Below are 27,586 nucleotides of genomic sequence, written 5' to 3'. Positions count from 1 at the left end.
CAAAAATAGTAATGCTAAAGGCTCATGAAAATGCAAAGACACTGGGTCACTCATGCATTGCTAATGGGAATGTAAAATGGTATAATCACTCTGGAAAACAGTTTGTCAGATTCTGTAAAACTAAATGTGTGATTACCATACAACCCAGCCATTGTGTTCTTAGGCACTTACCCCAGGAAAACGAAATCTTACATTCATACAAACACCTGTACATGAATGTTCAGAGAAGCTTTATTTGTAATAGCTAAAAGCTAGAAATGGGACACCAGGAAAATGGCAGGATAGGAAACCTCTGATTCTCTTCCCTTTTCCCATAGATACCCTGAATAAACAGCTACACGCAGATCAATTCTCTCTGAAAGATCCAGAAACTAGCTGAGACACTCCTACAATACCAAGCAACTGAGAAAAGAGCCACATCAAAATAGGTGGGAAAAGCTGAGACACTCTCACCATAAACCCTACCCCACATAGCAACTTAAAATCAGGTGACAACCCCTTACCCCCAGCTTTCCCAGAAGAGGAAAAGGCTTACACCACACATCTAGGGCCTCAACTTATAGGGCTGACAACCAAAGATTGGCTCCTAACTTGCCTGTTCCTAGGAGCTGAGAGGCCCATCATAGTCTAAAATCAGAGACCGGTATTAATGCAGTATGCAAAAACTTTCCTCAGCTCTTCCCCCTGGGTCAACATAGAGCAAGCAGGCAAAAATGGCCAGCTCTCAGTTTCTCCGTAGAAGGGATTAGACTACACATCTAAAGTCTCAGCTTGACCAGCTGCTACCTTGATTGTCTGGCTTTTAACTAGCCTGCATCTGGGAGCTTACAGACAGGAAGTCACTACTCTCTTAGGAGTCTGAATAAGCCAGTGGCTACTTTCTATAGCTCCTTCTCCTCTGGCTTGCTCCAGAGACAGAACCAAGTCTCCAACTAACCTGTCTCTGAGATCCAACAGCCCCCAGCTTTCATTAGACCTTTGAGGATGACAGACAGTAAAGCAACAGTTTTAAAGAGTGTGGTCTGAATGAGAGTGCAGCCATTTGCCACAGGGTCTCTACCCAACTTAGGGAACAGTGAGTAGGGGATTCACTCTCTCAGCTGCTCACTGAGGAGAGAAGGAATTGGACCATACATCTAGCATTCCCCACTTTTCTACTTCTGCTAGAAAGACTAGTTTCTATCCTACCTGTCACAGGGACTAACAGGGTTTGGCATACTTTAGTCTCCTGGGGCATACTAGAAACAAAGATAGTGGATTGAATGAGCACAAGGTTCAAGAAGTACCCAGAATCTCGCTGGGCTGATAGGCGAAGTTCATCTCCTACACTAGTCTGGTTCATGAGGCCAGACTGTGAAAATTGGCAGAGGTGGCTATTTCATCTAATCACAGAAACCATAAACCCCCGGAATTCCTGCTTTTAGATTAGGCTCAGAAATTAATTCTTTGGAGAAGGAAGGGACAAAGACACAACTGTCCTTGGAAGATCATAACCCCCAGGACACTTTATAATTAAACTATTCCCAGGCAAAAAAAAAAAAAAAAAAATCTAAATCTGCCAATATTTTTTGAAAGTCTAAAATTCTTCCTAATCAGATTATGCCCTTGAATATAAGTAATTCTCAAATCAAGCAGGAAAGGAGTATATGTGCTCAAATCAGACAATTCGAAAATCAAATGCATAGCATGCACATGCCATGTGGGATGTGACAGGAGCTACTTTCCATTATGGCCAGTTGTCTTCAGGTGGGAACCATTTCTTCCATGAACCTACAAACACAATAACTGACCCAATTTAATCCATTTTTTTAAAATTATCAATTGCACTCATTTTTCTTTAAAACTTTCCTAATTATGAGATTTGTTAGCTTTTGCTGCATACAGGGTCAACCGTAATTTAACTTAACCTGGGAGACAACGTCAGTTCTCACACCCAAAGTCACATTAGGAGAAAACACCCCTTCCATGTAGGGAGAAAATTTGGTAGTGGGGTCACCTACCTTTTAGCAACCTACTGGGGTCAAGCTTCGCAATCAATTACAGGGAAAAAAACCTGAACTAATTTAAATGTTCTATGATGCCTGGGTGGCTCAGTCAGTTAAACATTTGCCTTCAGCTCAGGTCATGATCCCAGCATGCTGGGATTGAGTCCCGTATTGGGATCCCTGCTGGCAAAGAGCCTGCTTCTCCCTCTCCTCCCGACTCATGCTCTCTCACTATGTCTGTCTCTCTCTGAAATAAATAACATCTTTTTAAAACTTTTTAAAGTTTTATATTTTATTTCTATTTTAAGAAAGAGTTAAAGACAATTTTGTTGATAATATTAGTTATATACATCCTAACCACCTGGAGTTACACTGAGATATTTACACCTCTAAAACCAATAGCCCCAAAGAGAGAACCAGTTTACTGTTTGTTCATTTACATAAAAGATCCAATTAATGAAATACCATTAATTTTCATTAGGCTATAATATTTTGACTGTATATAATTCCAGAACAATTTGCTTCTAAAATTTCAAACCCTGAATACATAAAATGGTGACGGTTTCTATCCTTTCTTAGTATCAGAAAACTCAAGCATAAGCATGTAACATGAATAGTAATTATTATTATGTGATTGACAATTTTTTTTATTCTTAAAGACTTTGTACTATGTGATTTATATATACTGGGCTGTCCATAAATGTTGTGTGAACTAAATTCATGAAAGACCACTGAGTAGAAAATCAAGGAAAATATTCTTCAGCGTGATATAGAGAACTAAAAGAAATTTTCAAAGAGTGAAAAGTATTGTATTGCAAAGTAATACTGTACCCAGCCAGATGAAAATTAGCTTAAGCTGGATGACCATATGTAGAAATCTATAGAAAATATTTCTGCAATTGTGGGAAATTGAACTAGAAGACCAAGAAGATCCACTTACCCTCCAAAGCTCTGTTTCATATCCTCACCCTCGAGAGAGCTTCCCTCAGAGCCCGGTGGACCTGCTTGTTCCGTAGAGTGTAGATGACAGGGTTAAGCAGTGGGGTCACCACCGTGTTCACAAGGGCAGCCTCCCTGTTGGAGTCTAGACTGTTCGTTTGCTTTGGTTTCACATACATAAACACACAGCTCCCATACATCAGAAAGAGAACCATGAGGTGAGAGGAGCAGGTGGAAAAAGCTGTCTGTTTCTCCTTGGCTGAAGGGAGTCGCAGGATTGTGACTACTATGTTGCTATATGCAATGGTGGTTATGATAAGAGATGTTATAAGGATAACCAAAGCGAGGACAAAGGTCAACATTTCAGTAGGTCTGGTGTCAGAGCAGGAGAGATGAATCAGGGGGCTAAGGTCACAGAGAAAGTGGGGGATGACGTGGGGGTCACAGAAGAATAACTGGAAAACCTTCTCTGCCAGTCCAGTGATGAGAGGGAAGGCCAAAGCGAAGCAGGCAGTGACCAAGAGGAGGAAATCTTCGAAGCAAATCTTCGGGTTCATGATGGTCGGGTAATACAGAGGCTTGCAAATGGCCACATACCGATCCAGAGACATCACTGCCATGAGGAAGAAATATTGACCCAAAAAATAAAAAAGAAAAGGCCTGTATGAGACAAGCAGTAAAGGAAATTGTTTGCCTTCCCAAAAGAAAGATGGGCAGCAGTTTAGGAATAACTGAGGTGATAAAACAGCATTCAGAGAAGGAGAACGTGCTGAGTAAAATATACATTGGTGTCTGGAGGCGATGGTCAACCCAAGTGATGGTGATGATCACCACATTTCCTGTGATAGAGGCCAGCTATGCCAGCAGATGGATGAGGAAGAAGACATTCCCTAGGTCCTGGATGGCAGGAAACCCTTCCAGTATGAATTCTTGGATTGTTGTCTCATTCCTCACCTCCATAGTGATTTCCATTTCTCTATCATCACTCTGCTGGGTCTGTCAAACAGAAAATGCCACCACCAAAGAGTAAAAATTTAACTGATGGCCACCATTAAAAAGCAATAAATACTACTTGCAGCTACAATTCTGAATGAGGAATCACTTTATATAATTTAACTGTTATAAATTATTTTGAAATTTGTCAATTATTAAATTGTAAAAATTGAACATTTATTGTTCATTTTTGAAAATAATTTTTAGTGTGCAACTTAACTTTTCTGGAAAATAATATATTTGAATAATAGTCCACAAGGTAAACACTGTAAAATAGAAATTATTTTCAAATAACATATAAACCCAACAGATAACAGTGAAGGTTGTCATCCCACAGAGAATATTTTTATGGGGTCACAATGTTAATTTCTATACTTCAGGTAGCATATGCAATGTATAAAGACCTCCACTGCACTGGCTTTAGCCCTCTGGAAAAAGAATGTGTGGGGGAGGGAGCCATTTTCCTATTAGCATGTTTCAAACCAGTTATTTTCCTCAGTTGGCTCATCCTGAGTTCTTTGCCCAAAACTTTAAGTCTAAGCAGGATATCTAGTTTATCACAGTATCTCATAACTACCCAGTCCTTGGGTTTAAAGAAACCATGTCTAAAAATGGGAGTGAGGGATGGTTGCGTGACTTGGTTGTTCAGAATCAATGAGAAAACATTTAAATGTGCATCAGTTTCCCTCTCATTCTACACACCTGGCAGAACAGAAGATCTTCCTTCTGCTATCAGTCATATTACCTTTTAACATTGTTTTCTGGGAATATTTTTGTTACACTGGAAAATTTCAGTGTGGTGGAATTATAAATATATTCCCATTGCAATCACAATAGGAACATTCATTTTTTTCTTTTTTTAAGATTTATTTATTTGAGAGAGAGAGTGAGAGAGAGCATGGGGGCACAGAGAGAGAAGAAGAATCCCTGCTGAGCAGGGAGCCCAATGTAGGGATCAATCCCCGCACTCTGGGATCATGACTGAGCTGAAGGCAGACGCTTAACCGACTGAGCCACCCAGGCACCCGAGGAACATTTGTTTTTTTAAAAAATGCCAGTGCCTAGCTAGAAGCCAAATGAATTTTCATGTAATCTTTGGGAAAGTGTTCAGGCATATGTTGGAAATCAGTGCTCTAATAAGTCACCATATTTAAATTGTATTTTACTTAATTCTTTGACTTAGTTAAATCTATTACATTAACTATGCATGATCCACAATACAAACTTAAACATTACTAGTCTCTGCTTTAAATATTTGACTTATTATCTCATAAGTTATTCCCATGGCAAAGTACTCACCAAGAAGTAGCTCACAGGAAACAGCTTCTTTGACAACGTGCTGCCTTTTTCTTCCAACAAACCAGGATCTTTCTTCAAAGCTAATGGAAGGGGGAAGTGAGATGTACTTTTTTGGGAACATTTAAAAAATCAATGAATTCCTATGTCTTAAATTAATAGGAAATTATTAAAGCTAATTTTTTTTTCATGGAAGACAGAGATTTCTAATCTCTGGAAGTTTAACAGTCATAGTTTTCCCCTGTGGCAATTGGAATGATAAATCCTAGACCAAGACAATAGAAACTGCTGTAAATATGCACAAGAATATGCTGATGTAACCATTTAAAATTCCTGAACAAATTTATATCCATTCTATGGGATACAATGACACAGTCCATCACTAACATCAAATCTGGTGGGTTGTGCATCCAAAACAGAAGAGAGTCAGGAAGTAGAAACAACAAACGTTACTTTCCTTTGGACCATGTTGCTAGTCACTTTCTTATCAACTAGTTGCTTCTCACCTTTCAGAGTAGGTGAAGATCATTGAAGTCATAAATGAGATTATATTCAAGTTCCCTGATGATATATTTACCACAGAGTCATTTACCATCCCTCATGAGGACACACAGGACCCAAAAGGACAAACCTCTGGAATATTCAAGATTCATTAGAGGAGTACCAAAAAAAGGGAGCATGAACTTAAATCACAACAGAGTCCCAGAGTACATCTAATTGTTCATATTTGGAAATTAGAAATTTCAGCAGAAACATACCCTAATTACCATTTCACTGCATATGGTGGCATACTATCACCATTCTCAAGACCCTATGCAGTCCTTTGCACAAGTCCTCAAAGGTTTATTTGCCGTGAGTGCCCTAGCACTGCAAAATTTACAAAGTCCTGAATTACATATATCCAAAAACACAAGCTTAGGCATCAGAAAGAATGTTGCACAATTGCCCTTGCTTTTTTTTCCTTTTTAACCTGGTATTTTCTTTAATGAGGTATAATTTATACACTGTAAATTGCATAATTTAAATTTTAATTTTAATTTTAAATTTTAATTACAAGTTGATAATTTTCTGCATATGTAAACATCTATGTAACCACTACCCAAGCCATAGAAATTCCCATCTCATCACAAGTGTCCTTGTGCCCCATCCCAGTCAATAGCCCACACCAAGAGAAAACAACTAAAGAACTACTTTAATTTCTGTCATCGAAATTCACTTTTGTCACCTCTAGAAATTCATTTATGTTTAACCCGCTGAGCCATCGAGGTGCCCCTGAAATTCATTTATATTGAACACAGCATATGTCTGGCTTTACTTTTCCTCAGATTCCTGAGAGTTATCCATGCTGTCACATGGACCAATGATTAATTCTTTTGTATTGTTTTGTAGTAGGTCATTATCTATGTATATTACCATTTTCCATTCTCTCACTGAAGGACATTTATGTCCTTTCCAATTTAGGGCTACTGTGAATAAAGAGATTATGAATATTCTTCTACAAGTCTTTTTGAAGACAGCATTCATTTCTCTTGAGTATATAGCTTGGAGTAAAAGTACCGAATTAATTATAGAATAGGTCTTAGCACTATAAGAAATCGCAAAACAAGTTCCCAAATTGGATTTAGGCTCTCAATAGCAATGCATGAGAATTTAAAATGCTCCATATTATCCCATTGGTCTTGTAAGTCATTTTTAATTGAACACATTCTCTGTAAATTGGTTTGGCCACTATGGAAAACAATATGGAGATTCTTCAAAAAATTAAAAATAGAACTACCTTATGATCCAGAAATTCTACTTCTGAGCATATATCCAAAGGAAATGAAAACAAGATATTGAAAGATATCTGCACTACCATATTTACCACAGCATTAGTCACAATGGCCAATATATGAAAACAGCCATCAGTGGATGAATGGGTAAAGAGGACATTATATGAGTGTGTGTGTGTGTGTGTGTGTGTGTGTGTATAACATGTATATATGCATACATTATATATAACATGTATATAATGTGTATACATTATACATTATGTATACATATATACTGCGTGTATGTGATGTATATACATAATACATTCACATTATATATAATATAATATGTGTATGTGTATATGTATATGTATATAATGTATTATTATTAAGCCGTGAGAAAGAAAGAAATCCTAGCATTTCTGACAACATGGATGGTCCTAGAGGACATTATGCAAAGTGAAATAAGTCAGAGAAGGAGAAATAACATATGATATCTCTTTTTTCTTATCAGTCTTGCTATGAGTTAAACAATTTTGTGAGTCATTTCAAAGAACCAACTTTTTATTTTTTTATTATTTGTTTTCTATTTCATTGGTTTTTATATATATGCATTCATATTTGTATGAATTCACACTTATCTGCATACTTCATTTGTAATTTCCTTTTACATTCTTACCATTTAAAACTGAACATCTAAATGATTAATTTTATACACTTATTTCTAATATAAACATTAATGCTATGAAGTTTCCTCTAAGCATGGCTTTAGGCTGCATTTCACAAATTCTGGTATGTTGAGTTAATATTTTTGCATCCAAAATATTTTCAGATTGTCTTAGTAAAATTTTCTGTAATCCAAGAGTGATATAGAAATGTATTGTTTATATCCAAGTATTGAGGAATTTTCTAGATGAATCATTGTAATTGATTTATTTAATTCAATTGTGACTAGAGAATGTATTCTATTGTATTCTGTATTTTCAGTCCTTTAACATGTTTTGAGATTTATTTTACAACCCAACATAAAATATATCTTGAAATTTCTTTTTTTTTTGTAGTTTCAAGTTTTTATTTAAAGTCCAGTTAGTTAAGATACAGTGTAATATTAGTTTTAGGAGAATGGTGAGTCATCACTTATATATAACACCCAGTGCTTATCAAGAGTGCCCTCCTTAATATCCATCACCCATTTACCCCATCCTCCATCCACCTCCCCTCCAGCAACCCTCATTTTGTTCTCTATAGTTAAGCCTCTCCTAAGTGTTGCCTCTCTTTTTTTCCTTTCCCCCATGTTCATCTGTTCTGTTTCTTAAATTCCACATATAAGTGAAATCATATGGTATTTGTCTTTCTCTGATTGACTTATTTTGCTTAGCATAATATACCCTAGCTCCCTCCACATCATTGCAAATGACATTCCGAATCCAAAATGACACAACATTGCAAATTCAAAAAAAAAAAAAGTATCATTCTTTTTTATGGCTGAGTAATATTCCAGCGTGTGTGTGTGTGTGTGTGTGTGTGTGTGTGTGTGTGTGTGTACACGTGCGAGCACCCGCACCACATCTTCTTTATCTATTCATCAGTTGATGAACATTTGGCTCTCTCTGTAATTTACTATTGCTGATCATGCTGCCATAATCATCAGGGTGAATGTATCCCTTTAGATCAGTATCTTTATATCCTTTGGATAAATACCTAGTAGTGCAACTTTTATGTGCATATGGAAATAATGTGTATTCTCCAGGTACTAAATGTAATAATTATATGTACAATTAATGTACAATAATCTACAATTATGAATTAAGTCCACTTAGTTGATATTCAAGCAAATTCTCAACACTTAATGATTTTTTTTGTCTTTTTGCTCTATAATTATTTAAATCATCATGTTTAAATGTCTAACTATGATTGTGGATTTTTTTTACTTCTCCTTTTACTTCTAAGTTTTCTTTTATGAACTCTAAGCACTATCATTGTGTGCATATACATATAGAATTATGTCTTCCTGATTATTTTATTCCTTTATCATTATAAATTTACCTCTTTATCTCTGAAATATACTTCACTGTAAGGTCTGTTTTTAAATATATATTACTATGGTCACACAAGCTTTCTTTAGCTTGATGTTTGCTTGGAATTTCTTACTCTATGTATTTAAATGTTATTCTTATGACCAGCATGTAGTAACACCTTCCTTTTTACCTAATATGGTTATCTCTGTCTCTGTCACTATGTATGTGTATATGGTATATGTGTGTGTGTGTCTCTCTTTCCCTTTTTTAATTTGAGTACTTAGTCCATTTATATGCATGTCATTATTATAAGGTTAGATTTAACTCTACCATCTCGATATTTCCTTTTATTTGTCCCCTCCCTTATGTATTTCTTATTCTCTTTTCCTGTCTTCTTTTGAATTAACCAAGCATTTTTGGTATTCCATTACAATCAGCTCTACAGATTTCTTGAGTTATCCCTGATATAAAATGGCTATATCTAAAGTGTATAATTTGATATGTTTTAACATTTAAATACTTGTGAAATCACTTCTGTAATGAATATAATAAAAATATACATCAACCCAGTTTCCTACTGCCCAATTGTGATGATTCCATTTTATGTCTTTTTGTTGGCTTCTTAACTGTAACTTTTGATTTTTATTTTAGTGGTTGCTTTAGTGTTACAGTATACATCTTTAACTTGTCACTGTCTACCTCCAAGTGATAGTTTACTACTTCACATATAAGAAACTTAAAATAACATACTTCTACTTCTACCCCCTCAGCTTTTATGATACTGTTGTCATATATTTTCCTTATACATATGCTATAAACACCACAGTGCATTGTTACTATTTTTGTTACAAGAGTCAATTACCTTTCAACAACATTTAAATAATTAAAACAAAGTATCTTATATGCCCATATAATTACTATTTCTGGTGCTTTTCCTTCCTTTCCATACATCCGTATTTCCATCTGGTATAATTTTCTTTTTCTTGGATGGACTGACTTTACCAATTATTATTCTGTAGGTTTTCTGGTGATTATTTTTTTTTATCTTTTGTATGCCTCCATTTTTTTAAAGATTATTTATTTATTTATTTAACAGAGAGCAAGAGATCACAGGTAGGCAGAGAGGCAAGCAGAGAGAGAAGGGGAAGCAGGCTCCCCGCTGAGCAGAGAGATTGATGTGGGGCTCAATTCTAGGACCCTGAGATCACGACCTGAGCCAAAGGCAGAGGCTTAACCCACTGACCCACCCAGGCGCCCCTGTATGCCTCCATTTTTGAAAGACATTTTCACAGGTATAGAATTCCAGGTTGGCAGATTTTTATCCATGGTCTTTTCAAAGTCCTTGTATCATTGTATTCTCATTGTTGTTGTTTTTTTTTAATTTTTTTTCAACTAACATCTTTTTTTTTATAAAATATTATCAATTAACTATGAAACTTATAGTTTATTTCTTTTTTTTATTTGTTTATTTACAGCATAACAGTGTTCATTGTTTTGGCATCACACCCAGTGCTCCATGCAGTACGTGCCCTCCCTATTACCCACCACCTGGTTCCTCAACCTCCCACCCTCCCGCCCCTTCAAAACCCTCTGGTTGTTTTTCAGAATCCATAGTCTTTCATGGTTCATCTCCCCTTCCAACTAACATCTTCTTTTCTTATATCTTATTTTATTTAAATTTAATTAGTTAACATAGTGTATCATTAGTTGCACATGAAGATTTCAGTTATTCATCAGTTGCATGTAACACCCAGTGCTCATTACATCATGTGCCCTCCTTAATGCCCATCACCCACTTATCCCACCCCCCAACACATCTCCCCTCCAGCAACCCTCAGTTTGTTCCCTACAGTTAAGAGTCTCTTATAGTTTGTCTTCCTCTCTGATTTCATCTTATTTTTTCTTCCTTTCCCCTATGATCCTCTCTCTGTTTTGTTTCTTAAATTCCACACATGAAGGAAATCATATGATCATTCTTTTTCTCTGGTCGACTTATTTCTCTTACCATAATACCCTCCAGTTTCATCCACGTCCTTCTAAATGATAAGATTTCATCTTTTTTGGTGACTAATATTCCATTGTGTGTGTGCATGCATGTGTGCATGTGTGTGTGTGTGTGTGTGTGTGTGTGTGTGTGTGTGTACCACAGCTTCTTTATCCATTCATCTGTCAATGGACATCTTTCCAGAGAAGATTCTATGTTATCTTTATCTTTGGTCCTCAACAAGAAACATGTAATTTTTCCTTCTGGCTGATTTTAAGATGTTCTGTTTATCACTGGTTTTGGGCAATTTATTATGTGTGTTGGTGTAGATTTTTTCATTTTCCTAATGTTTCGGTTTTACTGAGATTTTTGGTTCTATTTTCATGAAATTTAGAAAATTTTGGCCATCATTTCCTTGAATATTTTTTGTCATCCCCCTCCACATAGAAACTTCTTCAGAAATTTAATTATATGCATGTTGGATTACCTAAAGTTGTCCCATACTTCACTGATGATCTTTTTGATTTTAGGTAGATTACTTTGTGTTTAACTTTCTGTATCTTCAAATTTGCAAATATTTCATCTGCAATGTCTAATATGCTATTCATCCCATCTATTAAAATTATTCAGAAAGATTCTGACACAAATAAGTGCAATTTTCTTTTTTTAAAGCCACTTGTTTCACTTATGATTGACATAAGGAAGTTGAGAGGCAAAGTGGGCAGTTTGTGTGGTAGAGAAGAAAAAAAAAGTGAAACAAGATGGGATTGGGAGGGAGACAAACCATAAGAGACTCTTAATCTCACAAAACAAAGGGTCGCTGCGGGGAAGGGGGTTAGGAAGAGGGTGGTTGGGTTATGGACATTGGAGAAAATATGTGCTATGGTGAGTGCTGCGAAGTGTGTAAACCTGGCAATTCACAGACCTGTACCGCTGGGGCTTATAATACATTATATGTTAATTAAAATTTTTTTTAAAGAATTAGAATATTATTTTTCCAGCTGTAACATTCATTAGTTGCTTGATTGTGGGTAATTAATTTAGTCTCTTCATGCCTGTTTTCCCATTTGTAAAACAGAAATAATAATATATAACTTATAGGAATATTGTGAGGCACAATTAATTTTTGCAAAGTGCTTTTTAACAACTTCAATGTCATAGAAATGTAAGATAGCCTTAATTTAAAAAAAAATTTTTTTAAAGGCAACAAAGAAATTGGGACAGGATAACTTACTCTATGCCTTCACTTCTCCTCCTGGACTCAGACTGGAAGCTACTAACACTACTATGCTTCTCCTCATGTGGATGAATGGGTAATGGGCATAGTATTAATGAACTCCCTATTTTAGAATTGATGTGTTCTGGGTTCTTGCCATTGTTGCTTAGTTTTATAGAAATTCCAAAAGGGACAGTGGTTCTCAGAGTATTATTAGTATTCTTACAGTTCCACTTTCACTCTGGGATCCTGCCTAATGAGAATTTCAGCGGGTTCTGATCCCCACTTTCTGTTCAAATTAGCATCCCCTATGCTCTCTCCCACAATATCATAGATGATGGGATTTACCTTTCCTTAGGCCTCAATTTAGCCTTCTTCCTTAGGGATATAATACTAGAAATCGGAACAATTCTAGGAATAGATCGTATTAACCAGATACACTATAAACCAAAATATTCTTCCTATCTAAATCCTGAATATATGTGTAGCCTATTTTTAAAGTGGTCAAAGGCCAGAATGGCTAACATAATAGTATTCCGAAGAGGAGAATCCACAGCTGATAATTGTTTAATCTCTGAATATTTTGATAATTACAAATAAAACCTTAAGAACTATTCCTTCCCTAACTAAAACTGTGTACTTACACATTCAAATCACAAGGAATACTTGAAATGTCCTTGATAAAAGAGATCTCAAGGTATAGTGTGTATTGGAGAGCCAAAAGGCACTATCCAGAAAAGAGAAAGTAGAGCAAGGACAATTAGAAATATTTCTTGATATCTACTCACCACCCCTTATGATAGATACAATGGAGAGTTAGTTCAACCCATTTCTTTGAGTGTCCACTTTGTAAACCTTCCATTAAAACCAGATCCTCTCCTCCCATGTTCCCACCATCACACTATTGCTGGGACTTGCTCAGGTATGATAGGTATTTCTGTACCATGAAGCTGGCACTGAATAATATTAAAACCCCCTGAAATTGAGCCTTAACCTGAGCATGAAAATGTATAGTCTCACACGGCTCTAGCTTTTATAACTCTTCTCCCATTATTCTTTATTTTCCCTCACCTCCAACTGAGAAAATAACCATGAGGTTCAAGTTTGCCATAAACTGAGAAGAGGGTGTGTAGATGGACAGATGTTCTAAAAGTGATTTTGTATACTTGTGGGATGGTGGAACCCATATGAATACTCATGAAAGTTTCTATAATATTTGCCTTGACCTTGTAAGATCAGTAATGCTGAGGGCAGATGCAAGCAGAGCAAATTTCCAGCTACCATATACCCCATGATCTCCAGCAAATACAAGAGTTTAGTCCCCTTCTCAGGCTCTGGATGGGAATCCAGAGGCCATAGAAAAATGGGTCACTCTTGCCACCGATGCCCAGCTGACATACCCAGGAGAAGCGCCCTCCAACCCAGTGGTTGCTATGGGTACATCTTCCCCACCCTCAGGCTCACATCTCTTCTTCTTCTGCATCTAGAAAGATCTGGGGAGCCACATCCCAGAAATTTTTCAAGAGAGAGGGGTCTGACTGGTTATAGATGTTACAGAAACCACCTACCATGCCATGACCCGTTCTTCTCTGAAGAGGAAAAAATGCATGCTTTCCTTTTTCAAAAAGACTGAGGAGCACAATGAATATATTCTTCAGATGAAAATATGCAATGAAAAGAATTATAATGTCAGTGAAATATGAAGAAATTGTGAATAGAAAGGAGGACTTCTCCAGTATTTTCCTGAAAGTATCATGAAAGCCAGAGTGTGATCCCACTGTTTCTTACCATAAAATATGTTATTTTAACAACTATGTTCTGGTCTCAGTGTATACATCACCTGCAGAAATTGTAGTCTGGACTTTTACCCAAAATCAGGATGAATATTCAACTTGGGACTTTAAAAACCCTTGAGAAATTGTCAAATAATTTCCTTGAAAAATCTTGGCAGAGAACAGTGTGGACATCTGGGAGTCAGCGTCACCACACACAGGGGAAGATTAATACGAAGGTTGCATCAGTAATTCTCATTCTCAACAGTAACCAATTAGCTGCCCCTAAGACACCACCTGTGACTCTACTTTCTGCCCCCATCTCTTCAGCATCTAATAAGGCCTGGAGGCCCACACTTTCTGCTCACTGGCTGGGTCCATCCTGCTTGGTGACCAAACAGTCTTGTGGTAAAACTATCACAGAGCCTCAGACTTGCGTGTCAGCATCTCTTCACCGTTGGTGCAGTAAACCAAGGATGCTTCTCCACATGGAAAGGTGAACATGTGATGGAAGGGCATATGCAAGAGAAGGTGTTTGGAGCAGGTGTGCCCACGACATGGAGCACTGCCGCAGAAGGATCCTTGTCTCAGCAGCACCCAGGGCTAAACCAGTAAGAAGTTGTGTGCTCCCATTAACTGCTCTAGGAAGTAACAGCAATATTGCATGTTAGGTGGGCTACCAGTGGGGAAGGCAGAGCCAGACATTTCATGAGAACCCTAAGTGGTCTAGGAGTCCAGCTCTAGCCCAGAATTCGGAGCAGTGAAATGTGCTTGTTTTAGTCCCTCTGTTCCTTTCTGGGGTTTCAGTGGTCCAGAGTGCCATGTAACCTTTTTTCACTTTGGAAACAGGCACTGGCAGCCAGAGTACTGGCAGCACGGGATGCATATTCACCGGATCCCCTCCCCTTCCCTGCCCCAGTCGGGGGCCCCAGGCTGTGGGGCATCCTGATACCTGTCAGGCATTCTGGTAACTTGGTGGATTTACTGGGGTCAACAGGAACAGAAGGAGAGCTCCTTCAGGCTGTGCCACTCAGGGGTGAGCCGCTCAGTTCTATGAGTTGCCCTCACAACACCAGTCCCACATTGCTTTACTGAGAAGGACACATTCCTCACTGCTGACCTTCAGCCTAGTGTTGATATGCAGGAGCCAAACACCAAACTGAGAGAAGTTACTGATGGAGAGGACTGAAGAGAGAATGTTCACTGAGCTTGGATGTTAGAGTGAGTGCATGCGCCTTAGGTGCCCAACACATCCTCATAAGTGGGTTAATTCTATGAACTACTATCATACCCTCTTCTGTCACAGGCCAGCATGAACCATGTGAAGGTGGGTGGTAAATCTTAGATTTACAATTTACCTCATACTATTGAGCAGCCCCTAATGTCTCTGGTCTCCAACTACTTCTATAAAATGCTTGTACTAAAGTAGATCCTCTCTAAGCCCCTTATCATTCCACAGATCTGTAACACATCAGTGGTATTGTCTGAGGAGAGAAACAATTAAGATAAATAAAGCTAATCTTTAACTTAAGGTTGAGAGGGCATCAAAAATACATTTGTTCCTGTTTTAAAATATTTTGGGGGCATCTGGGTGGCTCAGTGGATTAGAGCCTCTGCTTTCAGCTCAGGTCATGATCCCAGTGTTCTGGGATCAAGCCCCGCATTGGGCTCTCTGCTTAGCAAGGAGCCTGCTATCTCCTCTCTCTCTCTCTGCCTGCCTACTTGTGATCTCTGTAAAAAGAAAAAAAAAGGAAAAGAAAAGAAAATATTTTGTCACTGTATTTGGAAACAGCAGTTACTTCAAATTTGGGCATTCTGACTAAAATCCCAGTTATGTGATCTAAGATCTCTAGAACTTTCTAAGATTTAGTTTCTGCTTTTAGAAGAAGGGGCTCATGATTTTTATGGTGAGCAACAGAAATACTGAATTTCAGTGATGAGTAGAGAAAAAAATGTAAGTTCGCAACAGACGATGATGGGCCATAGAATGTATTGCAGATTTTAAAAGGGATAGTCAAAGGGAATATTACTAACATTACTATAATGATACTTACAAATAATGTTACAAAAAGAATAAAACATATAATACAAAAATGTTAATAACTCTGCCTACTTAAACTCCAGGAATAATACTAGTGATCATAATACTACACTTAGAATTTAAGGAACACATTAAGAAACATTGGCACCATATGCCACCTGAGTTACATGATTTATCTTAATTAAGTCTCACAAGAACATGAACAGATAGATTCTATCATATTCATTGCCTAACGCCTAGCCACCTTCTTGGCTACTGAAATGACTTAATCATGGTCTCTTAAAATCTTTGTGCTCCCTGATGTCTTTATTACAGGTTAGACCAGCAGTGATGATGATGTGGAAAGAGATGCCCATGGAAATGGGGAATGGGACAACTATCCAAGAATTCACCTTGGAGGGGTTTCCTGCCATCCAACACCTGGGAAAGATACTCTTCCTGGTACACCTGTTGGCGTACCTGGCGTCCATTGCAGGCAATGCGGTCATAGTCACCATCACCTGTGCTGACTCCCGGCTCCACACACCAATGTACTTTTTCCTCAGCATTTTCTCCTTCTTTGAGTGTTGTTTTACAAGTACTGTTATTCCTAAGTTGCTGGTTATCTTTCTTTCAGGCAAGCAAACCATTTCCTTCCCTGCCTGTTTCATACAAGCGTTTGTCTTTGTATTTCTGGGAGCAGCAGGATTCCTCCTTATAGCAGTGATGTCTCTGGATCGGTATGTGGCCATTTGCAAGCCTCTGCATTACCCGACCATCATGAACTTAAAGACTTGCTTCCTCCTGGTCACTGCCTGCTTTGCTTTGGCCTTCCCTCTCATCACTGGGCTAGTAGTGAAGGTTTTCCAGTTGTCCTTTTGTGGTCCCCGTCTCATTCCTCACTTTTTCTGTGACCTTGCCCCCCTGATTCATCTCTCCTGCTCTGACACCAGCTCCACTGAAATGTTGGCCTTTGTCCTCGCTTTGGTTATCCTTTTGACATCTCTTTTCATAACCATCATTGCATACAGCAACATAGTAGTCACAATCATACGACTCCCATCAGCCAAAGAGAAAAAGAAAGCTTTCTCCACCTGCTCATCTCACCTCATAGTCCTCTCATTGATGTATGGCAGCTGTGTGTTTATATATGTGAAACCAAAGCAAACAAACAGGCTGGAATCCAACAGGGAGGCTGCCCTTGTGAACACGGTGGTGACCCCATTGCTCAACCCTGTCATCTACACTCTGCGGAACAAGCAAGTCCACCAGGCTCTGAGGGAGACGATGTACAGAATGAAAATATCAGGATGAAAAAAAATCACATGACCTTTAACTAGAAGACCTTAGAGAACCCAGTGTCCTCATTCTGGCCAATGTAGCAGTCCACACAGTTGTAGTACAGGGTCTCTAACAGATCTCACTTGACCTTGCTCATCCTTAAAAAAAATGGAAATCTGCTTTTGCAAAATCACATTTTAGCTTGATGCACATACTATCTTCTCTCTAAATATTCCATATTTTCATGACAATTGATTAACTGAAATATCTTTTGCTGAATTTTTTCTTCCCTCAGATATAAAGATGTGTTTGAAATTCCCAAAATTTTATAATTTATGCACTTTTTTTAGATTTTATTTATTTGACAGAGATTACAAGTAGGCAGAGAGGCAGGCAGAGAGAGGAGGAAGCAGGGCAGAGAGCCCGATGCGGGACTCAATCCCAGGACTCTGGCATCCCTTGAGCCCAAGGCAGAGGCTTTAACCCACTGAGCCACTTAGGCGCCCCTTATGCACTTTTTAATCTCACTTCTCTCTAGCCATAATCATGGCACAATGGATTGATGATTAACCAAAAGGCATTTAGATAATTAAATGATAGAAGGTTGTTTATTATTTTCTGGTTATGAAGGAAATGATGGGAATACTACCAATGCTTCGGTCCACATTCCCTTCAAGCCTAGCCTAAAGAAACAATGGTCATAGTACAGTTCACCTTGGAATATGTATGGTTTGCCTCAGGTGTGCTCTGAAATGCTGTTTTTGGCCCTCAGCTTAGCTACATATGCATTTGTCAGTCCCATGCTGGAGGGAAACAGAATTGTTCTCGGGTTTAGACCATTCTCTAAAGAGAGAGAATGACTGTATCATGCCATGGCTGACCAGCTCCTATCTCCTAAATTATTTACTCTAGCTTCAGCCTCTCAGATGCTTTATGCATATTTATGATTGGTTCCTATTCTAAAGCTGTTACTACAGATGCTTGTGTATATCGGTGGAAGTTAGCACTTATTTCATATTTCTATAATTTCTTCCAAAGATTCAAATGCTTTATCTACTTCATGTTACTAATGAAAATAAATGAATTAAAAATTTTCCCTCATTCAACTATAAGGTTATCTTCTGTTTGATAATCTATTTTAAAAATTAACATTTCCATGATCTCAATCCTTATAACTTGTACTTTTTCTAACTATTTGACAGCTCGAATGTATCTATTTATGCTTCAAAAGAAACCTCTCTAAAATGATTAAGACAATTTTTAATTTTGTTTCTCTTTAACCGAACCCTGAGGTTAGATAATCTCATATATATTTTATGAAACACATTGTACACCATGATTAGATACTATTTGGCCTGCATGGTCCTATTACCAAGATCAGAATTCATCTGATTGATAGTAAGGAAATATCAAACATGTCCTTAAAAAGATCTCAGATGATTGGCTGTTATCCATTGTATAAAAAGGGGTTTGGAAAAGCCAAGATCAGAGTAGGAAAGTTTATAGAGAGTGTTACAGGAATTGGAAGAAAAAGAATGATGGTTTAGGGAAGTGGCAGTGGAAATGGAATGCAAATGGACCAGAGTAGGCTCTGAATCATTTGCACTGAACAAGACGGGTGCTTGTATTGAACAAGCCTGGTGCTGCCATCAACTAACTGGTCAACTTCCAAAAACACGTAAGTCACCTTCTCCATAAAATATGGAGACTGAGCCATATAATCTCTAGAATCCACTTGACAATACTCATATGCATAGTAATAAGATAATAAGATGCTGCATGAACATGGAAATAATTGTCCGCCCTGAGAGTTGAATTATGGAGGAATGTTGTGAAGTGGTCAAAGTTCAGGAACGTAGAGAATAAATCAAAGAACCGTGGTCAAAGTAATGAAAAGAATGTGAGCCTTCCCAACGTTTTAGTCAGCATTTGATAATAATTTATTACACATAAACTAGACAAATGCACTTAGATAGACTATGATAGAAGAGTGAACTTGACAAACACAAAACGAATACTGGAAATCTAAAATTTAGTCTGTAAGTCCAGGATGGTCATTAGCAGCCATAGATCATAATTAGTGAAGAACAAACCCAAATCTTAATGTGGAGATTAATGCACTAAATTGTGGTCCTATAAAAGGTTTTATTGAGACAAATCCCCTGAACTAATTCTGTGTTGAAGATACATCCAATCATAAAAGTTAAACCACTTAATTGATTAATGATGGCCATACAAAAAGCTGTAGATATTTAAAGTATAGAATCTGATGTGTTCAGAGATATGTACACCCTCTTGAAACCATCATCACTACCATTACCATACCTATCTGCCACCTCCAAAAATTTCTTCCTAGCTACTTTTGTTGATTTTTTTGTCATTACATGGTAAGAAAAAGCACTTAATTTAAGATATTCCTTCTTGGTCAGTTGTTGAGTGTCTGCTTTCAACTCAGGTCATGATCCCAGGGCCCTGGGATTGAGCCCCATACTAGTTTCCTTGCTTGGCAGGAAGCCTGCTTCTCTCTCTGCCACTCCACCTACTTGTGTTCCCTCTCTCACTGTGTCCCTTTCTGTCAAATAAATTTTTAAAAAAAGAAAAAATGAAAGTAGACCAAAAAATTTTAAAATACATATGAAAAGTGTGTGTATATATATACACACACACATACACACACACACACATATACACACACATACATATTTTTAATTTATAATAAGATTTTTAAAAGAATGGAAAAAATAATAAAAATAAAGGAAATTTTAAAAAGTGAAAAGTAAGCTCAAACCTGTATCCTCTAGAGCTGAAGTTTTGCAGGAGTCTGATCAATAAACTTGGTGTGAACTAATTGTTTGAGTTGTTTGTGCTGGTCTACTGGAGGAGGGGCCAATGGCACTGATTCTTAGGATGACTTGGATATGACTTGTTTCAGTGGAAATGCTTCTCAAGGACTGGTACTGGGTGGGAGGGATGGGAACCCTTGTGGTATACACAGCTCCAGCTTCCACTAGGTGGTGCTGTTTTCTCCCTAAGTCTTTCAGCAGTGATGGGCTGGATGAAAATGTCTGCCTCCTACTCTCTAGCCTCAGAGCTGAAAGATTCACGTCCCTATTCCAGTGAGCCCTCACAGGAGAGTCATCAGTCACCCTATTTGTTTCTCTAGTTTCCATCTGAACCCTACCTTCACCCTGTCAGTGCCCCGACCTTTTTATCTCAGGTGTGTAACAAGTTTCAAAACTCCAATTTCAGGGATGCTTACAGCACAGACCTCCAGTGTTCCTCCAAGGGAAGGCCTCACAATGCCTGCTAGGTTTGCAGTTTATAGCAGAAAGCTGACACCAAGAGCCTGTGCTCTCTACTAGCTTCCCAGACGCTATGCCTGGGAATTGTGTCACACCTTGGTGACACCAAATCTTCTTGTGACCCCAAGGCTTCTCAGACCACACTTTCATTCCTGGGATTCTGCCCCTTTTTGCCACCTGAAGACCTTTAATCCAGGCACAATTTTTCTCAAGGTAGTAAATTTTTAAAGTTCAGATTTTTTGCTCCACCACTTCCAATACTTTGCAGTAGCCTCTATAGGAAGGATCCTTCCCCATCACTACCTCCCAAGTGAACCTCCACACCTTCTACCTTCCAAAAAGTGGTAGCTTTTCTACGTATAGACTTCCAGGTTTTGTTCTCTAGGACCTCTGATTGACTTCTTGGTGTTCAGAATAATTTGACAACTATCTAGCTGTGTTTGAGGGACAAGACGAGCCCAGGATCCTCTTGGTCCTCTACCATCATAACTCCCCTTGTGAACTGACAATTTTATCATTATGTTATCCTTCTCTTTAAGTCTTCATAATTATCTTTGCTCTGAAGTGTATTTGTCTTATATTAACATAGCTACTCTAACATTATTTTGATTAGCATTTGCATGCTATGTCATTTTCCATCATTTTACTTATAACTACTTATATCATTGTATCTTGTTAATTTCTTACAAACCACATTTAGTTTAGTCATGTTTTATTTGTTCATTTCTATGTTTTCAATCTGACAGCCTCTGCCTTTTTATTAAACTTTTATTACTTTTTTTTTTCATTTTATTTATTTTTTTCAGAGTAACAGTATTCATTCTTTTTGCACAACACCCAGTGCTCCATGCAAAACGTGCCCTCCCCATTACCCACCACCTGTTCCCCCAACCTCCCACCCCTGACCCTTCAAAACCCTCAGGTTGTTTTTCAGAGTACATAGTCTCTTATGGTTCGCCTCGCCTCCCCAATGTCCATAGCCCGCTCCCCCTCTCCCAATCCCACCTCCCCCCAGCAACCCCCAGTTTGTTTTGTGAGATTAAGAGTCATTTATGGTTTGTCTCCCTCCCAATCCCATCTTGTTTCATTTACTCTTCTCCTATCCCCCTACCCCCCCATGTTGCTTCTCCATGTCCTCATATCAGGGAGATCATATGATAGGGAAGCAAGGGCAAAAATGAACTATTGGGATTTCATCAAGATCAAAAGCTTTTTCACAGCAAAGGAAACAGTTCACAAAACCAAAAGACAACTGACAGAATGGGAGAAGATATTTGCAAATGACATATCAGATAAAGGGCTAGTATCCAAAATCTATAAGGAACTTAGCAAACTCAACACCCAAAGAACAAACAATCCAATCAAGAAATGGGCAGAGGACATGAACAGACATTTCTGCAAAGAAGACATCCAGATGGCCAACAGACACATGAAAAAGTGCTCCACGTCACTCGGCATCAGGGAAATACAAATCAAAACCACAATGAGATATCACCTCACACCAGTCAGAATGGCTAAAATTAACAAGTCAGGAAATGACAGATGCTGGCGAGGATGTGGAGAAAGGGGAACCCTCCTCCACTGTTGGTGGGAATGCAAGCTGGTGCAACCACTCTGGAAAACAGCATGGAGGTTCCTCAAAATGTTGAAAATAGAACTACCCTATGACCCAGCAATTGCACTACTGGGTATTTACCCTAAAGATACAAACATAGTGATCCGAAGGGGCACGTGTACCCGAATGTTTATAGCAGCAATGTCTACAATAGCCAGACTATGGAAAGAACCTAGATGTCCATCAACAGATGAATGGATAAAGAAGATGTGGTATATATACACAATGGAATACTATGCAGCCATCAAAAGAAATGAAATCATGCCATTTGCGACGACGTGGATGGAACTAGAGCGTATCATGCTTAGTGAAATAAGTCAATCGGAGAAACTTTTATTACTTTTATTAAAAAGTACATAATATAAAGTTTACCATCTGAACCATTTTTCAGTGTATGGTACATCAGTGTTAAATATATCTACATTGTTGTGTAGATATATTTAAAAAGCTCAAGATCTCTTGAGCTTTTTCACCTTGCAAAACTCAAACTCTGTATCCACCAAAGATCTCCCTTTCCCCCTCCTCCTATCCCTGTCAACCACTATCCTACTTTCTATTTCTAAAAGTTTAAGTACTTTAGATACTCCATATACAAGGAAATTTGCAGTATTTCTTATGCCAATCTCTTTTAGGTGGGTGAGATTAGGTCATTTGAACTTAATGCAAATATTGGTATCTTTAGATTTAGTTGTATCATTTTTAAATTTGTTTTAAGTGTTTTTTTCCTGTTTATTCCTCCTTCATGTCCACAAATCCTGCCTTCATTTGAGGTCTTAAAATATTGCTATTATTCTATTTTAATTCATCAGGTTTTTAAAAATAATATCTATTGGTATAGATTTCTTTAGCTGGTTACTAGGAAAATTACAGTTTACATATTTAACTTTCCACAGTACAAATAGAATCAACACTTTACCATGTAAGTGGAATTTGGAAATCTTTCAACCACATGGATCCCAGTACCCTCCACCCCTTTATGTTTCAATCATCTTATATATTATATTGGGATACATTGAAAAAACCTCTGCAGATAATGTCGCTGTTTTTTCTTTCAACCATCAAATATATTTTTCAAGAGCTCAAAAACAGAATATATGCTAAGATATTTACCATTTCTCTTGCTTGTTATCGCCAATGTAATGTTTTCTTCTGGTATCATTGACTTCTCTCTGTAAGTACTTCCTTTAGCTAAAACAATAAAATAAAAAATTAAAAAATTAATTAATTTTAAAAATAAAAATAAATTATAAATAAAATAAGAACAATAATAACAGTAATAAAGAACTTCATTTAGCAATTCTTTTATGGCAACTCTGGTGAGAACAAACTCTCTTAGCTTTCCTTCATCTCAAAACACCTTCAATTTACCTTCATTCCTAAAGGTAGTTTTGCTAAAAATAAAATTACAAGTTGACAGTAGGTCTTTTCTTTCTACAACTGAAAACTATCATGCAACTTCCTTCTGTGGTTTCTGGTTGGAAATCCACATCATCACTAGCCATCAGGGAGATTCAAATTAAAACCTCATTGAAATACCACCTTACACCAGTTAGAATGGCCAAAATTAGCAAGACAGGAAACAACGTGTGTTGGAGAGGATGTGGAGAAAGGGGAACCCTCTACACTGTTGGTGGGAATGAAAGTTGGTACAGCCACTTTGGAGAACTGTGTGGAGATTCCTCAAGAAATTAAAAATAGAGCTTCCCTATGACCCTTCAATGGCACTGCTGGGTATTTACCCCAAAGATACTGATGTAGTGAAAAGAAGGTCCATCTGTACCCCAATGTTTATAGCAGCAATGGCCACGGGCGCCAAACTGTGGAAAGAACCAAGATGCCCTTCAACAGATGAATGGATAAGGAAGATGTGGTCCATATACATGGAGTATTAAGCCTCCATCAGAAAGGATGAATACCCAACTTTTGTAGCAACATGGACGGGACTGGAAGAGATAATGCTGAGTAAAATAAGTCAAGCAGAGAGAGTCAAGTATCATATGGTTTCACTTATTTGTGGAGCATAACAAAGAACATGGAGGACATGGGGAGATGGAGAGGAGAGGGGAGTTGAGGGATACTGGAAGGGGAGATGAACCATGAGAGACTATGGACTCTGAAAAACAACCTGATGGTTTTGAAGGGGCAGGGGGGTGGGAGGTTGGGGGAACCAGGTGGTGGGTAATAGGGAGGGCACGTATTGCATGGAGCACTGGGTGTGGTGCAAAAACAATGAATACTGTTACGCTGAAAAGAAATTAAAAATAAATAAATAAATCCACAGTCATTCAAATTGTTCTTCTCCTACAAGTAATACACCTTTATTTTTTTAGTTGAATTGAATATTTATTTTGTCCTTGGTTTTCAACTGTTTAATTATGTTTCACCTGAGGATAGAATGTCTTTGGATTTATCTTGTTTAAGGTTTTTTCAGCTTCTTGAATCTGTGGGTTTATGTGGTTTGCTAAATTTAGGAAGTTTTCAGCCATTCTCTTGAAATACAATTTTCATCATTGAACTTCTGATAAAAAGAAGTTTTACCATCTATTCTTCTATAGGTCCCTGAGGCCTATTCATTTGTTTTAAGTCTTTCTTTCTTTTTATTTTTTTTCCAGGTGGAATAATTTTTCCTGATCTATTTTCACTTTCATGGACAATTTTACAATATCTCCACTTGTACTGTTGAACTTAGTAAGTGTTACTTTAATCATTGTATTTTTCAGTTCTAATATTTCCATTGGCTTCTTCTTTAAACATCATTGTGGAGTCCTATGTTTCTATTCATTTTAAAAGTGCTTATAATTGCTTGTAAGAATATTTCTAAATAATTGATTTAAAGTCTTTATCAGATAATTTCAACATCTTTTCATGTGAGAGTTGAAGTGTCTTGACTATCTTTTCCTAGGAGAATCAAGATTTTCCTGGTTCTTCATGTGCTGAGTAATTTTGAATTGCGATATCAGGTTTTCAGACTCTGAGTCTTTTTAAACAACCTTTTGAAAATGTTGGTTTCTTTGTTTTGGCAAGAAATGGACCTGATTCGGTTTAGACCATACGTGCCCTCCCATCTTCTATAGGCAGTTTCAATGTCAGTGCAGTTTTCAAAACCTTTGCAAAGCTATTCATATCTGTCCCACATGTGCACACCAGTGGCAGTCTGGGATGGGCCAGAAATCTTTCTGGTAATTCCGTTTTCAAAGTCTTGATTATGCTGATTAAGATCAGATCCTGTCATGCACAGTTTGGGAGTACATCTTTGAGTTACTGAACAAATTAATGGAATCTCTTTCCTTGGTTACCCCTTGTCATAATCTCCCCAATACATCTCATGTCCCTGAAGTGCCCTTTTTTGGGTTTTGTGGCCAGAAGCATGGGGCCTTAGTTACTCTTCTCTGTTGCTCACTTTTGTGACTGGACCAAGAAGCAAGAGAACCAGAAAATAAATAAACATGGTAAACTCATCACTGATTTGGTGGTATGTCAAATTCTAGTCTTCTTTCTAATCCTTCTGCTGTGGTCCACAGGGCAGAATCCTCTCACAACTGCCCCAGCCTTTCTGTTTTATAGCCATTTTCAGTGAGGGAGACAAGGTAGAACATGTTTTCCCAAAGTATCTGAAACTAGTTCCTACAGTTATTTAATTCCTTCTTTATTTTTGTATTTCACCTTCATCCAATCTTGGACCTCTAGTTTTTGAATACCTTCTCGTCTTGATTCACTTTCTTTCTTCACCAGTCAAAGCCCAATACTCAGTCGCTGTATTGTTAAATTACTTGAGTAGCTTTTGTATTGTAACTGGTCCCATTCTGAGTTCAAAGTCCAGACTCACTGAGGTTTGGGGAGGGGAAATGCCTGATGACTATTTTCCTGCATTAATTACTTCAGAGTATCACCAAGATAATGATGGCAATATTTTATGATTTCCCACAAGCTTGTAAGTTTCACAGAAAAATATTTTCAAGTTGAACTAAACAATGAAAAAATGCTCCCTAAAGAATTAATTATCTGCTAATTTATCCCCACTGGAGTCACTGGTAGGCTAGGAAATGAATTTGTTACTTCTTATTATAAGTCCAAGTGCACAGAGAATTTCTGTGTGGTAACTCCTTACTCATGGTGTTCAGGGATGACAAGGGTCTCATGCAGTTCTGGAGAATTCCCTGATAATGCTCTACCACAATTACCACTAACTAACTCTGAAGCCACTTCTGCTTATGGCTCTCAGATCCAGCTGACACACCAAGTTAATAAAAAATAAATAAATAAAATTCCTCTTGCCTGTTACCCTGCCTCTTTATTCCTTCTACTCCTCCTTCCTACAAACTTTTCCATTCTAATAACCCCTCACTTGAGACTACAATTTCCCATGGCATTGATTTGCTTATACTCCACTTTGTTCCTGGATGTAAAACAGCTTTATTTCCTTAGCTTCACCTTCCCTTGCTGATAATCTTCATGAAGATGAATTCACACTTACTGGAAGAGAATTGGAATGATGTCAAAGGAGTGAAATATCTCATTGGATCTCAAAGTGTGGTCCCTACACCGGTAGCAATATATCACCTGGTAACTTGTTATAAATGCAAATCCATAGGTACCACCTCACTGTCAGAAACTCTTGGGATAGGGCCCAGTGATGTGTATTTTTACAAACTCTCCAGCTGACACTGATGCATGCCAGTGTTTGGGAACCACTGCAACCAGGGAGTTAATCACCTGGCAGTGGCATTATGAGGGAGAAGAGTGTTTCAGATGTGGATTGCTTGTCAAATTGGAAGGGTTTGAATGAGCTTTGAATTGTGTTTTGAATGAGTTTTCCACTGTGCTTGGACAAAGACTTATTGCTAGCACCCTGAGTGATTCCGTGGGGTGCAGGAGGGGAGGCAAAGTATAAATGTTGAGTCAGATGGGCTGACAATGCCTAAAGCCGTCATTCCCTCTCTGCCTACCTGCTCCATCTATTAACCTAGATATTAATCTCTCCACCTACTGATAACACTTTGGCAATTATTCCCAGTGGGATTTTTCAAATAAAAATTCACTCATTATTATTCCAGCATTTTTCTCCTTCACTGACCCTGGGTGTAATTGGCAATCACAATTTTAGTGACTAGGCTTCACAAACATGACATTATTATGCTCTCCATATATAACTTCAATAATGTACTTACACTTCTTGGCTGACTTTTTCTATTCTTACCATATAAATTTAGATTCAACCAAAAAAAATGATTTTGTTGATGTATAGTTACATCATGTATAGTTACATCAGTATCATAAATAATCTGAAAGCTGAATCACTTCAGTGACACATGGCACGTCTGAATTTTACATTTTAACCTTGCTGATTTATGTGAAATATTAGTGCAGTGTGGCTTTAATTCATATTTCCCTCATCATTAAGTACCCTCAATATT

At 37.8% G+C, this 27,586-nt stretch overlaps 1 protein-coding gene and 1 pseudogene across 1 annotated transcript; one reads left to right on the top strand and one right to left on the bottom strand.

The window, feature by feature from the left end:
• Window positions 1–2,941: 2,941 nt before the first annotated feature.
• On the bottom strand, window positions 2,942–3,887 carry LOC123955754 (annotated as a pseudogene).
• Window positions 3,888–16,325: 12,438 nt separating this feature from the next.
• On the top strand, window positions 16,326–17,288 carry LOC123955672 (olfactory receptor 6C74-like). The gene has a single exon (XM_046027947.1). It carries the CDS (start codon window positions 16,326–16,328, stop codon window positions 17,286–17,288), a length of 963 nt encoding a protein of 320 aa, XP_045883903.1.
• The last annotated feature ends 10,298 nt before the right edge of the window (window positions 17,289–27,586 follow it).

The sequence above is a fragment of the Meles meles genome, chromosome 13, assembly GCF_922984935.1.
Source record: "Meles meles chromosome 13, mMelMel3.1 paternal haplotype, whole genome shotgun sequence".
Taxonomy (NCBI): domain Eukaryota; kingdom Metazoa; phylum Chordata; class Mammalia; order Carnivora; family Mustelidae; genus Meles; species Meles meles.
This window is presented reverse-complemented; position numbering and strand designations above follow the sequence as displayed.

What these genes read in the sequence shown, in the direction of transcription:
- LOC123955672 (XM_046027947.1), top strand. Translation starts at nt 16,326, where the DNA reads ATGATGATGTGGAAAGAGATGCCCATGGAAATGGGGAATGGGACAACT.